Here is a 16265-nt window from a genome sequence, read left to right on the forward strand (position 1 = left end):
ACAAGTTGATTTGGAAAGCCAGGAAACTGAGAAGATGGGGGGCTAATGTTCTGGAGAACCATCTTCCCCAAGTCAGAACCCAGGCTCCTTTTATACTAAAAAGGGGCGGGGGTGTGGTTGGCTGGTGCAAACTTCTTGGTGTTGAAATCCTTTGTTCTTGCAGCTGCGGATGTGGGTCAGTTCATGGTGCCCCTGCAAACCTCCAGCAAAACAAATGTTACTTTCTATTCTGCAACTTTTTATCCCTCTTAACACTGGGAAAGTGTTCTATCCTTAAAGGTCAGAGCCTTGAGGATGGGCTCTCCAGTCTGTTTCAGGCTCTAGGCAACATTCTTTAACAAAAGGTGCAGAACCAGCATGACTCAGCACAGGAAACAGAGCCCAGGGTTAGAGCCAAAGGAACATATCTGATACAGAGTCAGATTTGTTATGCCCTGCTGCACTAACACAACATTGTAAATCAGCCGTACTTCAATACAAAAAAAAAAAAAAAAAGATACAGGAAGACAAAACAATTTCAAACAGGGTAACTCAGAAGAGCATGAGACACTGAGTGATTCAGGGAGTCCATTGGTAAGAGGAATGACCAGGAATTAAATTACCCACCGTGCAGGTGATCACACCAGGCCCTGTACGTGGTGTATATTTACTAACAAGATGCTGTTTTCTGAGCAGCTCATATTCGAATGTGGCAGGCTTTATCCAACGCTTCTAAATAAGCAGTGCCATCCTTGGATGCATGCCTTGCAAGCCAGGCCCTTCCTTCTGCAGGCTGAGCCCCTGTGTGGCCACGTCGGAACCCAGAAAGTCAGCTGGCTGCCATACTAAGGCCAATATACCCAATGCAACAGGTGACAGGTGATGGCTGCCCTCCATGATTCAAGCACTAACACCATGTTCGCTGTTTCTAGGCTTGGAGGCTGGTCTTTTGGAGTGAGCAGCCCCGATCAAGATGCAAATTCAAATATATCGAAACCAAAAACTCTGGCAAAGGTAACGGTTTTTCTCTCTTTTCTTTTTTTCCTGTTTTAGTAAGCTTTCAGGGGAACCTGTGTTTTGCAAATGCATTTGAGGGTACAGGAGGAGTCACACCCAGTCCCAGAGTCTGTCACTGTGAAATAAAGCCAGTTGTCCATAAACACTGCCTTGAAAGAGGAAATGGAGTGTTTTCCTTCAGGATGTCTCGAAATAGATAAAATAGGTCACTGTTCTTTGTTGAGACTGGAATTCACCGAATAGGTTTAAGCAAATGAGAAAATCGTCTAGTTTTTAAGACACTGACCATCAAGATGAGAGGGAGCAGGGCTGGTTTCCCTGGAGATCTTCCATATAGACGTTTAAATTCTTTGTCCTCCCGAGCGCTGGATGGACCCAGAGCTGAAGCCAGGACCGTAGTGATCACACAGGGACTCAGATGTTCCAGCCCTGCTGGACTATCCCTAGTAATTAGGAAGGGACGGGAGGAAATGAGGACTGGGATAGAGGAAAGACGCCTTTATCCACCAGTCGGAGCTAGGAGGTGGTGAATCATGACAGGTTTTTCTAATGGAAGAAGTCAGTGCCAGCTTAAGGTGGGGAAAGAACCAAAGTGTTCGGTCTCCGCGATTGGGGGAATAGCCTGGGGTTGGTCCTGCTGGAGACAGAAATTGGGGAACAGTAGATCATGGGAGTGATGTGTCTCCTTGCAAACCTGTCATGGAACTAATGACACAAGGTCAGACAGAGTGAGACCAGAAAGGCGGGCACCCGTCCTGCTTCATGGTGGGGACTTCCATGGTTCCCCGGGGCCTTCTGTGGTTCCTGGGGACTTCTGTGGGTCCCAGGAGCTTCTGTGGCTCCTGGGGACTTCCGTGGTTCCCGGTGGCTTCCGTGGCTCCTGGGGACGCAGAAGTGCTTGTCAGGATATGCGTTTGTTCAGATTGGAGTTTCACTCAGTGGAATAAAGTTTCCTTACAAGGGTTTTTCACAGCATAACCCTCGATGAAAATGCTGACATTCATACTTCACGGTGGACTCCCTGAAGGAAGTTTTAACAGTCATATTTCACAAAGTCACGCCTGATGAAAAATACAAGTCAGTGTGTAGGCTGTTCAGAAACCTCTCCTGCAGCTCAGGTTGGTTCAGACCTGTCTCCCCTGGCCTGCAGCCCCCATGAGAAGACACACACAGCTCAGTATGAGAATATCAAGACTGTTGGAAAAATAACCTATTGTGCACTTGCCGGTTTTTTGAGCACATGGCGTGGCTGTTATTAACACGGACTTAGTTTGTAGAAGGAATCTGTTCATTTCGTCCAAGGACATTTTGCCTTTTTCATCTCTGCACATCCCAGGCCTTCTGACTGACGGTGGGCCATCGTGTCTTCCTTCGCTTTCAGGGACCCAGGGCACGGTCCCCATGGCGCACGTGGTTCGCGTGTATCCCTGACACCTGCTCCTATCCATCTCTGCTTGTCTTCCATGTTGACATGTTTGAGTTGTGACTTCCGCAGGTTTTGATGTTGGACGTGTGCTTCGCTGGCCGTGGAGGCGACGTGCATCCAGCCCTTTGGGGAGGGGGCTTCTCAGGGAGCCGAGAAGTCACAACACCCACGTCGGGCTGCAAAGGGCATCGGTTGTCAGAAATTCCTCTAACCTTCCAGCCATTAACCACCAGCCTTTCACGTTGGCCTTTGCAGTGCATTCACAGAGTGTGCGATTTTCATAGTTAATTTTTTTAAGGAGAAAAAGGGAAATTGGCACAGGAGTGGGCTGGTGATTAATAAATCCACGATGTTGTAGACTGTCGCTTGTGGAAACTTTACGGGCGATTTCGTTCACATCTGGAGCATCTTGCTTGTTTAATCAAAATGCTCTCTAGAATGTGTACACTTCACTTATAAAGACCAAACATTTCCCTCCTGGTGTTTGGCATTCCTTCTGTTCCCAGACAGAATTTTATGCATTTGAATAGCCTTCAAGTAGTTTTTTTTTTTTTTTCTGTCTTTTTTTCTTACTGCTACATAGTTGCTTTTCTGAGGAACTGTTGTTACTCAGGATTCCTGACATGAAAGGTCTGTTTTGTGGAGCCACAATATGCTCTTGAAAGGAGATTAACTTCCTCCCTCAGTGACTGCGTTTTGCTGCCTTCTGACTTCTGGGCTGGCAGGGAAGGAAACCCCAGAATTTATTTCCAGAGCTTTTAGAAAGACATTCTGGGGAGAGAAGAAAAGGAAAAAAGGAAAAGAGAAAAAGCTCTTCCTTGGAACTCTTCTCAATCTTAAATGTTGACATAAAGAGCACCCTCATCCTGGGGGCGGGCGGTGTAGCTCGCTGGTGGAGCATGTGCTCGGCGTGAACAAGCCAGGTCCTGGCAATCCCCGGTAACTCCATTAAAAATTAAAAAAAGATCATTCCGAAGTATATATTGTTCACTGAATGTGTAGCAAATTTCTCCCAAGTCAAGGCCAGTCTACAGAAGAACTGAAATGACATTCAGACGGCCCCTTGAGCCTCCGAGTCAATCGGCCGTTTCCCAAATGGTGCAGACAGCCACCTCCGTCAGGACCACCCGCCTCTGGCCTTCATTCAACTGGCGAATCTGTAGGCTGGGGCCCCCGGGGGCCGTGCCAACCTCCCTACCCCAGTGTCGGGGGGGCGTGCGCCCCAGCTCAACCCCCATCCCAGTCCCCAGAGTGTCCCCACTGCCGCGTTCTCAGTGGCCCTCGGTCTGCTTTCTGCCTGGCGCTTCTTCCGTCGTCCTCAATGGCCACAGGGGAAGATGCTCCTGGAAGTAGCCCACGTGAGCGACCTCTCAGCCCGCCTCCTGCCCGTGGAGAGCCGGCCTCCCAGAGCCTGGCTGGTCCAGCTTGGCCGCGCCCTGAGATGAACCTCCCTGGGGGCTCTCCGGGTTCGTTTCCTTCCTTCCTTCCTCCTTCCTTTTTTTTTTGGAGGGGGAAGGAGGTAATTTTGTTTTCCATTTATTAATTTTTTCTTGTTTTTTATCGAAGTGTAGTCAGTGGACAATGTTAGTTTCAAGCATACAGCAAAACAATTCAGTTATACAGATACATACACTTTTTTTTCAGATTCTTTTCCATTACAGCTTTCTACAAGAAATGGAATATAGTTCCCTGTGCTGTACAGTAGGTCCTTGTTGCTTATCTGTTTTATGTGTAGTCCTGTGTGTCTGTTAATCCCAGACTCTTTGTGATTATTTCTTTCTTTTTCAGTGGAGGTGCTGGGGATTGAACCTGGGGCCACGTGCGTGCTGAGTACATGCTCCACCGCTGAGCTGCACCCTCCCCCACGCTGGGTTTTCTGTTTATCTAACTGGGGTCCTTCAGCCGCACTCACGATTCTTGTCAGGATGTGCTGCACCCTCTAAAAGTAATTGTGGGCATTTTGAGAATGTCACGTTCTCCAGGTGACACCACTTAAGTCCCTAGAAGCCCTCATGCCCCCCGACAGGGTCGCTTAGCACTATCCTTCCTTCAGCAGCCTTCACGGAGCTTCTCACTGCCCAGCCGTGCCTTGTGACTTGGCGTCTGTTCTGAGGCGTCCCTGCCGACATCTGGGCCTGAGGTCTGTGTGCCTGGGTCAGGAGGTTCGCCGGCTGCTGGCCTCGGCGGGGCTGGCGGCGGGGGACCCACTTCTGCTTCTGTGTCTGCATGTTGCCATGGCGACGGCAGAGGCACCCGAGGGGCTGCCGGGATGTACCAGCGCCTTCCAGACCTCTGCCGGTGTCACACCCCGCCAGCCAAAACAAGCCACGTGGCTGAGCCCAGGCTCAGGGTCGGGGTACGGTGGGGGGGCTTCAAAGTCAGACAGCAGAGGGTGAGGATGCCGGGAAGGCGAGGAAACGGGGCTGTAAACGCCACCCAGCACGGGAGGGCCCCCCGCCTCCACTCCATCACAGCTGCTCCCCTGCACGTCCATATTTTTGCACAGTGTCATTTTTAAGCTGAAAAAAAAAATCACCCCACTTTTTAAACAAAAATTAAAACCAAATGAAACAACGCAATGTTTGAAAACCGCCGATCTGGGGCAGAGACTGGCATTGCCTTTCAGATTTGTTTCCCTCCAGTTAAACAGTTCAAGGGATCCAAGATGTGGGGGGAGAGGAAGGTCGTGGCCGGTGGGACCAGGAGGTTCCAGTTTCCATCAGCAGTTTTTCTACTGTGTCAGCCCATCGAGCCGTCCCTTGACTTAAGCATATTCTCAAGTTCATCTCATTTCCAGGAATCTGCTGGTACTTGCGTCCAGCACTCCTGTAAGGGTGTGTGTGAGCCTGCAGGGAGCGGGGAGGCCCAGGGGCAGCACAGGTTGGGGTGAAGATCGCTGCGCTGGGTCCAGGAGGTGCCGACACCCTCTGGCCTGTGACCCGGCGGGCTTCTCCATCCAAGGAACCCAGGCTGTCCCCTACTTCGTAGGATCATGTGTCTAGATGACAGCACACTTGTGTATTTGTGAATTCACACATGAGTCTTAACATTTTTCTTTGTTGATGACCTCAGGTCTCCTTGGGCACAGGCTAGGGCATTCCAGGAGGCCCCGGCTTCTGTGGTTAGCAGGGCTTGAGTGGCGTTTCTTCCTCCTTGGGGCTCAGAAAGTGACTGCTAACGATTCCTCTACGAACCTAAGAAAATATTTGAAAAAAGGAGGGCATGGCGATCGAGTATGAAAGAGAGATAATGGGTCTGCTTTCTGACTTGCTTAAGAAGTGGGCCATGTGAGAAAGAACTGGGGAACGTCATCTTGTGTGGACAAGGTGTTGTTGTGAACGATAGCATTTGGTACTCTGCTGTCCCCATGAACCCAGGAGCTGCCACACAGGACCCTGGTTCAAAGGAACTGGTCACCGTGTGATGAACTGGGAAGTCAGTGGGAATCACGGGGCTTGAGATCAGGTCCTCACTTTGTAGAAACTGTGAGAACGTGCCCAAGCAGTAACTTCCTAGGGGAGCAGCTCTCGTTCTGCAGAGAAGACCGTCTGTCACAAAAGAACATTTCCAGAGAAACGAACTCTCCAATCAAATGAATTCAGAGCAAAGTTTGCCAGTTGATTTATGATGCTCTTTTTTTTAAAATTGAAGTATGTATAGTCAGTTACAAAGTGTCAGTTACAATGTGTCGGTTGCAATATTGTCAGTTACATGGTGTCAGTTACAATGTGCCGGTTACAACGTGTCAGTTACATGGTGTTGGTTACAACCTGTCAGTTACAACGTGTCAGTTACAATGTTGTCAGTTAGAACCTGTCAGTTACAACGTGTCAGTTACAATGTGTCCGTTACAACGTGTCAGTTGCTGGTGCACAACGTCATGCTTCAGTCATGCATATACATATTCCTTGCAGATTCTTTTTCATTATAAATTACTACAAAATAGTGAATATAGTTCCCTGTGCTCTACAGAAGAAATTTATTTTTTTATCAGTTTATTATGCTCTTAAAGACGCTCACCCACATTCCAAACTGAGTGTACTTTAGAAAAGTTTTCACTGAAATATCAATGGTTTGAAATATAGGTACGGATGGTTCAATTAGCACTTTTTATGCTTCTTAAGACCGCAGCTTTAATAACATTACCTGTCTCTCAATTTCTCCTCCTCTTTTGTCCCATCTCACGCTCCTTTACTCTCCTTGCTTGGCAAATGTTCAGTTCAATTTATTTTGCGAAATGATGTTCCGGATTCAGTTGTTAATTTGAAAGTAATCATTTTTTTCTTCTTCTTATCGTTTCCATGCTCTTAATTTGCAGGTCCAATTTCATTAGCCTGCTGACTGAGAAAGGAAAAAAGAAAGATGCGGGGCTCGCCTCCCTCTTTGGCTGTGAGAATAGAATTCTAGATCAGCAGTCGTGTTTGCTGTGCTGGGGGAAATGGGTCTATTTTTAGCTGTCCGTTGCGGGCTGGAGATAACTATGCAATTAGCAGGTGGGAATTTACTGCTGTCTGTCAGCCACACAGGGACGTTATTTGAGGCTGGGATTCAGGGGACGTGGAGGCCGACACGTCTTCCTTGTGTCCGAGGGTCACTGACGAGGGGACTCCAGACCGATGTCCCGAGGGCCATTATGTTCTCTTTCCTCTCTAGGTGTGGTATAATCAGAAGGGCTTCCATGCCCTCCCGTCCTATCTAAACCACCTGAACAACCTCATCCTGTGGAGGCTCCTACCCCCCACTGTGGACTCGAGACAGTACGGTAATGTGATTTTTTTTTATTATTCCTTATAATTCACTACTTTCAGAAGATGGTGTTGTAAACAGTGAAAGACACGGACTAAATTCTGAATAGATGTGGAGAGTAATGGGGAGGTTCCACCTGGCAGCCAGTCCATACAGAAATCCACCAACGTGGAGGCCCTTTTGTAAGGGGAGTGGGTGCTGGGTGCAATCAGGTGACCGATTGGAAGGTTGCTGCCTACAGTGTAGACATAACCCAGGCAAGGCTGGGATGAACCTGGGGCCAAAAAATGAAGTTACAACGTCCAGAGGGGAGAAAAGGTGGAGGTTTTGGGGGGACGGGGAAAGGAAAGGAAAAAAAAGAACTGACCACTAGAAGTTTAGAGAGAAGGCTTACAGGATTAAAATATAAATCTGAGCTTTGAGAATGAATGACTTAGTGTTCAACACTGATGACGCAGGAAATAATTCAGGAGAAATGGGCATCTTCCGAGGAAGGAGCAAAGGGAGGAAAGGTTGGAGTTGGAGTCACACATTAGATGCAAGTAAATATGCAGAAGACCAGAGAGAGAAGTCCAGCAGAGCAGTCGTGAGTAGGAACCACGCCGCCTTAAGCGCAACGAAGATGGTGGATTTCAGTGGGTCCTTGAGGCAGCCAGTCCTCCAACGATCAGACCGAGACGCGGAACGCAAGAAGGCCGTGGGCGGAAGGGTGGGGAGCAGGCAGAGAAGCGAAAAAACAACAGCACAGTTTCCCAGAATCGTTAGGAAGAAAGGTAAAACAGGAAGGAGCTCGTGGCCTCCGTGCAGCTGGCAAGATGGAAATGTCGAGAGACGGAGCTCAGCCCAGGAGGGGCGAGGTGCAGAGAGGTTGGTTGAGGGATTTAAGGCAGATACACTCTGCTTTGTGGAAGGTTAGCCACGGAGCACGTGAGAGGAGAAATCGTGTGCGTGTGTGTGTCTAAGATAAAGAGCAACAGTGTTGCCCAGACCTCAGGTGTCCGTCATTCGGGTCTTGCCTGCACTGTCTTCTGAGTTACCAAATTTTCCCGGTCCCATCATGTCCTGAAAGGGCGGAGCTGTTTGTTCGTTTGCTGAAAAGCTGTGTTGACTTGAAAAAAGCCATTTATTCCCCGTGATTGTTTTTCATTGCTTCTGTCTCTTTGTCGACCTTTCTTTCATTTTTCCCACGTTTCAAAGGAATTCGTAATGACACGTTGATTTTTTTTATGTTTGTGTTGCCTGTTGTCAGGTGGTTCTAGCATTCCGATTCATCTTGACGTCGACGTCCGTGTGTCATCTTTTCTCTTTCAAGCTGCGATTAGCTTAGTTCTAGCTGTGAAGGGCGTTCTGCGCTGAATCCTGGACACGCTGGTTGCCGTGTTGAGAGATGCCGAATCCTGCTACGTGTTCTTTTGCTGCTGCTCTGTTTCGTGTCCAGCGGGCCATCCTTGCTCTGAAGCACGGCACGAGCTGGGTAGATGTGCGTGTTTACCTTACATAACTGGGCCCGCTGACCCCGGCCTGGCTGAGTGGCGCCCTGCCCTTCACCACCTTGGCTAGAGGGTGGGGTTCGGCTCTGCCCCTGAGTGTTGCTGACACATATGTTGCAAAATGAGGTACCGACTGCCCTGTCTCATGGCTCCTGAGTCAGGGAAGTGCGTGCACCCCCACAGCCCCCCGACACTAGGGGACAGGCAATGTGGTAGCACCTTCCCCACCCTGCGTGGCCTCCTTCTGTCTCACGGGTGCCAGATGGGACGGAGGCTCAGACCCCTCTGAGCCATATGACAGGGTGGAGGCTGGTGGTGGAACCCGAGTGCTGACGGCCCGACGCCACGTGGCCACGTCCTGTCCCGTTACTGCCAGGTGGGCGTGGGGACTCAGCTCCTTGCTGGCCCCCTCCCGATGGGTGGGGGCTGTGGAGGGTGGGGTGGTGACGGTCGCTGCCTCTCTGGGCCTCGGTGAGTCTCACCGTGGCCAGGTGGAGGAGAAGGCAAGGCTTCCCTGCGGACCCCCGTGGGGAGACAGCCACCTGTCTGTCAGGTAGGGGGGAACATCAGCTTCCAGAGGGGAGCTGCTGAAACGGCAGAGGGTGTTTGGCTGGAGCCAAGAAGGCTGTCTTCCGTTGAGCCACCCTTTGCTGGGCCCTTTGGCTTTCTTGGAACTTCTTGTCTCTCCCTGTGGGCAGTTCCCATCTGGAGGCTTCTGCAGTCCGTGGCTGGGGTCTGTGGAAGCAGTAAGGAGACCAGGGAACTCACCAAAGTGTCCTTCCTCACGTCCCGAGGTCCCCAGGCAGCTGCTGCCTTCCTCCCGCCTGTCAGAATGTTCCTGTCCCTGCTGTTTTGTGACGTCCAGGGGCTTCGGTCCTGGCAGGACTGGAGCAACTCCACTTGGAGGAACCAGAGTTTGGTCTCTGACTTTTTAACCACTCAGAAGCCAGCAGGTCATGGAATCCTGCCTACAGAATATGACAAGAAAAATTCTGGACCTAGTGGAAGTATTGCTCATATAGTAAACAGGCCACAGAAACATCCTTGGGTGGGAAGTGGCTGAAAAAACATACTGTTAACATTCCCAGGGGAAGAAGGATGCCCAAAGGACAGGTGTTTGAGGGATTAATCAAAAGATCACAGACATAGTGACTCTGCAGAATGAATAAAATAACTTGGTGAATTTTGATTCTGGCGGAGCACATGGGTTATACAAATTTTGCACGAAGGAAGTGAAAAAAGTTAATTGATGGTCATGAATGACCCCATGAAAGGGAAGATACACAAGGTCAAATGTAATTCAATAATGATTATGTATATGTAGAGAAAACCCTGGAAATTTTGAAATAATGAACATCAAAATGCAAATAGAGATTACCTCTGGCTGGTTTTCCATTGGATTATAATTTATTTTCATTTTATTCTTTACCCTGCTCTTTATTTAAAACCTTTTTACAGTTGGCACCTACTAGTCAATAAATATAATAATTAATCTTAATATTGAGGAAAAAAACCCACCTTTTTCCCCTCCCCACCCACACTTCCCCCTCTGGTAACCGTAAGTTTGTTCTCTGTGTCTGTGAGTCTGTTTCTGTTCTGTGGATGAGTTCACGTGCGTCCTTTTGTTTTGGATTCCACACGTAAGGGGGGAATCTTTTTCTGGCTGACTTCACTTGCAGTGATGGTCACGGAGATCTCGGTGAGACTGCGTTGGCTGGTGCTTGCTGGGGCGGGCAGAGCATCCTGTGTGGCGTCACGTGCGGTGGCCACGATGGCGTCCTTTGCGCTGACACGTGGGTGGCCGCCACCATCAGGACACCGGCGCACAAGGGCACGCAGAGCCACACAGCACAGCTCCACAGACCAAACCGGCCCAGCGGAGGGTTTGTTTTCTCTCTGTCTGGACTTGCTTTGATCTAGAGGCGAATTTCTGAGTATTGACCTGATTTCCATCAAACAACCCCCTTTGCACGTTGGTGTTTGGCCTCTCTGAGTCTGGTTCCCCGCAGTAATATATTCATTTTAGTTTAATTTTAAATACATCGCTGTGTTGTGGATAATACATCACTTATGCTGCAGAGATGCTTTCAAGGAGGAGACGGTAAAACGTGGTAGCGTGTTAGCACGGAGCCTGTCCTGTAGCATGTCCGGTGCATGTGGTTATTTCTGAGAGCAGCGGCCACAAAGTGCCAGCGCAGACGGGCGGAGCTTCACGACGGCGGTGCCGTTCGTGGGCAGGTGTGCCACCCACACCCGGGCACAGAGCATCTCCGGCGTGGCTTGGAGGTGGGCTGTGCGTAGACGGAGGCAGGGCACGCCTGCGGGCTCACTTTTCAATTTGTTTTTGCAGGAATAACGGTCTACAGCCACCCGTACGGAGGGGCCTTGCTGAACGAGGACAGGATGTGAGTGCAAGGATGCTACAGGGAGGGCGGCCCCAACATGGGCTGCTTACGGGTGACCCTCTTCTGCATTTGCCTGGAGTGGCGTTGGCTAATGTAGTTGGTGGAACAAGGCTTGGTCATCTCTTTGCAAAGTGGGAGGACGCTGACTTAAAGGAGGACGGGCCCTGACTGTGTTCACACAGATAATCTTATCACGCAGTTGTGTTTCCAAGTAGAATTTGTTCAAGGGGGCGATTTGCCGAAGCTCGAGGGATCCAGCAAGTTTTTCAGATTAGAAACTTTAAACACGGTGTTTACACAGGTAAACCTAGTGATGCCTCCCTGACAGTTTCTCATGCGAGCCCATCCTCGTGGTCCAGATGGGGATGCGGGTGGTGATGGGGACGCAGGTGGTGATGGGGCCAGTGCCCTTTATGTTCAGAATGAAGTGACAGTTCTCACTGTCTTAGAAACCGTAACCCTCCTCCTGTCCCTCCTTTTCCCCTCCTCCCTTCCTCTATCCCACGATTGACAAACTTTTAGTTAAAAGTTGATAATAAATAAAATTATTATGTATGTACCTCCTATGACCGTCCATGATGAGTCTGGGGACTCTGGTCTGGTTACTGGGTGACCTCCCTCACATCCTGGACTCAGCCAAGAGCTCACCCTGTGCTTGTCCTCGTGGTCATGGGTGGACATTCAGGGTTCTAGTTGGAGCCAGTCTCTGACCCCAGAATTCTAGGTGTGGGGTCGCTGACATCGGTTAAAAGCAAGACCTGGTGGAAAAGGAAGGTGTGGATGGTTTGTGCTCAGCCGTTTCAACATCTCCTGTCTGGAAGAAGTCAGCCTGTTCCTAAGAAAGAGGCAGTGATTTTTTTTTTAAATTGAAGTGTAGTCAGTTACCGTGTGTCAGTTTGTGGTGCACAGTGGCACGTCCCAGTCATGGAGATATACACATATATTTGTTTTCATATGCTTTTTCATTATAGGTTATTGCAAGATATTGAATACAGTTCCCTGTGCTGCGCAGTAGGACCATGTTGTTTATCTACATTATATACAGTAGTGTGTGTCTGCAAATCTCAAACTCCCAATTTATCCCTTCCCATCTCCTTTCCCCCCTGGTAACCATAAGTTTCTTCACTATGTCTGTGGAGGCAGTGAGTGACCAGAGGCGTTAGTTGTGCTCCAATTAACAAATGACCCAGGTGACTGGATAAAGAAGCTGTGGTCTGTTTATACAATGGAATACTACTCAGCCATAAAAAAGAATGAAATAATGCCATGTGCAGCAATGTAGATGGACCTGGAGATTGTCATTCTAAGTGAAGTGAGTCAGAAAAGAGAAAGAAAAATATCATATGATATCACTCATATGTGGAAAAAATGACACTAAGAAATCTATAAAACAGAGACAGAGTCACTGACATAGAAAACAAACTTATGGTTACCAAAGGGGAGAGGGTGGAGGGGTAAATTAGGAGTTTGAGATTTGCAGATACAAACCACTAGATATAAAATAGATAAACAAGCTTCTGTAGAGCACAGGGAACTGCATTCAGTATCTTGTAATAACCTACAGTGAAAAAGAATCTGAAAAGGAATCTATGTATGTACAAGTGTGACTGAATCATGATGCTGGGCACCAGAAACAGACACAATGTTATAAATCAATTGTACGTCAGTAAAAAAAAAAAAAAAAAAAAGACCCAGGAAGTATACAGTGTACATTTTTGCAAAAACAGCTGGACCTATTATGGAATATTTTTGGTATTTCGAGGGACGAGATTCAGGGGTTGCTGACGCCAGCCCTCCCTCCTGTGGGAGCTGCTCTCTCGAGGGAGGTGGTCCCAACACGGGTGGGGCCACGGCTCACGGTGGAGGCCCCTCTGCAGATGACTTTCGTGGTAACCGGGACACAGACTCTGGTCAAGACTACACTCCAGACAGGCAGACTGGGACCTGTCCTCCCCCATCCCTCCTCGGTACTTCTGCCAGAAGCTGGGACCCGTAGCCCCTGCCTCAGAGCATCACTGGGGAGATTAAATGCGAGATTCCACACTCTTAGCCAATACGGTGGCTGGTCCTGTGGACTCTTTATTTATTAATTTTTTTGAGAGAATACATTTACTTTCTACCACATTGGCCGAGCTCGCTAAGCCATTAGAAAAAGCAGCGAGGAAGTCTGCGTTTTTAACCTCACTTTCTTACACTGAAATAAAATCCAGATGGAACACATACTGAAAGGCAGAGCATTAAGGTGATGGAAGAACAAAGTCTGACTGTCGTCGTAACTTCGGCAAAGTGCAAGTTTTCTCAGCCCACTGCAAAGCCTTCAGTAAAACTATATATATGTAGTATAATTTATATACATACATCTAAAAATGGAAATTAATTCTGGGTCAAAAACACACGTTGAGAAAGTGAAGGGAGACACAAAAGAATTTCCAGCACGCCTGACCACAGCTGATTTTACTGACAGTATGAAACCTTCTTATAAGTCAGTAGAGAAAGAATGCTTGATTTTTTTTTAACTTTTTTTAATTGAATGAAGGCGTCTTAATGTTCTGCAGTGCTTTGCAACTTTCAGAAGTCTGATTTCCGATCACCCCATAATAACCCAATTTCCCCCACCTCCACCTTGCCCCTCGGCGCTCCCCGCTCCCCACTGGTGACCGCCAAGGGCTTAGTCACTGGTGTTCCCTGCCGTCCTGTTCTGCCCTCGCGGGTGTTAGGGACGGGAGAGCCCCGAGCCCCCGCCTGACGTCTGACGGCCGCTCTGCTCCGCCCGCAGCCTGGAGAGCATCCGCCAGTGCGGCGTGGCCCTCTGCATCGTGCTGGGCTTCTCCATCCTCACCGCCTCCATCAGCGGCGCCGTGGTGCGGGACCGGGTGACCGGAGCCAAGAGGCTGCAGCACCTCAGCGGCCTGGGCTGCAGGACGTACTGGGTCACTAACTTCGCGTGTGACATGGTAGGACTGGGGTGACGGCGTGACGGTCCCCGCACGTGCTTCCTCCGCACCTCCGATCTGCACGTGCGTGCATGCGTGTGTGTGTGTGTGTGTGTGTGTGTGTGTGTGTGTGTGTCTGGCCAATTCAGGTGAAGTCACCTTCACCTGTCACCGCCGGTCATTAAGGATGGCCCCCGAAGAGGGAGGGCTGACAGGGCACACGTGGAGACCTGGGAAGGCAGGGAGCTGTGCAGAAGTGCAAGTCTCTTACTGGGAAGGTGAGAAAACAGTCACCGTCAACCTGCTCTCTTCAAGGGGGTAGAAGATGGGATGATAAAAGTCATTAGCAATGGTCTTCGTCCTGAAACCACGTCCTGTGTGGCCGGAGCCCTGCTCCCTGGCACGGGCAGCAGCCTGAGCACAAGCTGCGTGGCCCCGGGTCCCCCCCGGGCCGCCTAAGCACGACTCATCCTGTGTCTTTGTCTTGCTAGAGGAGAGGGAGCTGGTGGGTGAGCCCCCCCCCCCGGACCACGGCCGTGGTTTGTCACCTGCTGGGGACACTGCGTGGTGAGGCCAGCGGGGAGGGGCAGCAGAGGGTGGAGTCTGCCCTGGGCGCTAAGTGCGGGAAGAAGCCGATCTTCCCAGGACGACGTCCGGGCTCCCACGTCTTCTCCAGAGATGAGGGTGGGCGCTGTATCGGTCAGCTCAGGCTGCTGTAAAAAATGCACCCGTGGAGGGTCTCAGACAACAGAAATTTATCCTGCCCCTGTTGCAGAGGTTGAAGTCCAAGATGCAGGGGTCCGCAGGGTTGGTGACACTCTTGCAGCCTCTCTCCTGGGCGTGTGGACGGCCATCTGTCCCCCCACCCCCGCCCCGCATCCTCACATGGTCGTCCCTCCATGCTGTGTCCTCATCTCCTCTTGTAAGGACACAAGTCCTAGGGGATCACAGCCTGTCCTAAAGCCCCCCTTTGATATGAGTTTTGAAGGGGACCCAGTTCAGCCCCCCTCGGGGACCCTCCCGGCCTTGCTTCACCACCACCCAACTTGTGACGCACCAGCCAGGGTGCAGGCTCGGGCCTGGAGGGGCTGGCAGAGCGCCCGGCGGGTGTGACGGCCCCCCCCCCATCCCTTTGTGTTTCCGCAGCTCTTTTACTTGATTTCCGTCTGCCTGTGTGTGGCCGTCGTGGTCGCCTTCCAGTTAACGGCGTTTACTTTCCGCCAGAACCTGGCGGCCATGGCCCTGCTGCTGGCGCTGTTCGGGTACGTGATGGGAGACTCTGCGGCGGAACTGCGGGGTGTTTTCGGGGAGAGGAGAGCCCCGCGGTGGCTTTGCACCTGCTGTGGCTCCGTCACCTTCTCTCTGATCAGGGGCGCCCAGCAAACAAGCCGGAGCCGGGATGGGGAGCGGGGATGGGGGACGGGGTGGAGACGGCACCGCTGTGGGTCCCGTTACCCTCGCTCTGATGTGAGTCTGGGGCTCAGGCGCCTCATCCCGTGGGCTCCGAGACTCTGCCCCTGGAGATTCTCTCGTGAAGCTCGGGGCCTGTGGACTTTTTCCCACCTCTCCTCTGACATTAGTCAGAATCCTGTTCCGTTTTTGGGAAATTCATGCCGTGTGCAGGTGGGGCCAGTTTCAAAGGGAACAGAACCCTGTAAATTGCAGAATAATTGTGAACAGGGTGCCAATCTCCAACACTAAATCACTAAAATGGTATTCTGTTACTTTTGAATAAAAGAATGGGGGTTGTTTGAAGCTTCCATAGGTTTCACTAAAAAAATTAATTATGCTCTTTAAGCCAATTTAACTTCTTTCTTTAAAAAAAAAAAAAGACAGGAGGACTGGGGCTGCCAAAATGTTTATTTGAACCAAGTGTTTGAAAGGTGACTGATGAACTTGTAGTACAGAGACACTCACCTCCGTCTTAAATGCTCCAAAATCGTTTTAATGCCTCAGTTACGGGGCGGACGTCTGTTGACAAGAGTTTCTGAAACATTATATGATTTTATACATCATATTCCAGAGACATCGTATCTTCTGATACAAGAGGGTGTATCTTTCAACCCAGGGACGAGTGCCATAGATTCCGTATAGGAAAGGACCTGGACTAAAATAAAGAACGCGGTGCGGCGTGGTGCCCACGCAGAGGGGGCTTTCTGGTTCTACCCCCCCCCCCCCTTTTAACATCTTTTTACGTAGACCTCTGCACTCTTGGTAGCTTTTCATTCTCACTCTCACAAACGGGTATTTCTCCTGCTTTATGGAGGGG

At 50.1% G+C, this 16265-nt stretch overlaps 1 protein-coding gene across 1 annotated transcript in view; it reads left to right on the forward strand.

The window, feature by feature from the left end:
- LOC105065164 (ATP-binding cassette sub-family A member 13) overlaps positions 1-16265 on the forward strand; it is a 120785-nt gene that overhangs the window by 66235 nt on the left and 38285 nt on the right. Inside the window, exons 20-24 of the mRNA XM_074358602.1 lie at positions 912-993; positions 7076-7184; positions 11009-11063; positions 13840-14017; positions 15143-15258. Of these exons, the coding sequence (XP_074214703.1) occupies positions 912-993; positions 7076-7184; positions 11009-11063; positions 13840-14017; positions 15143-15258 (540 nt within the window). The remainder of the gene's footprint in view (positions 1-911; positions 994-7075; positions 7185-11008; positions 11064-13839; positions 14018-15142; positions 15259-16265) is intronic.

Source organism: Camelus bactrianus, chromosome 36, assembly GCF_048773025.1.
Source record: "Camelus bactrianus isolate YW-2024 breed Bactrian camel chromosome 36, ASM4877302v1, whole genome shotgun sequence".
In the NCBI taxonomy this organism is placed as follows: domain Eukaryota; kingdom Metazoa; phylum Chordata; class Mammalia; order Artiodactyla; family Camelidae; genus Camelus; species Camelus bactrianus.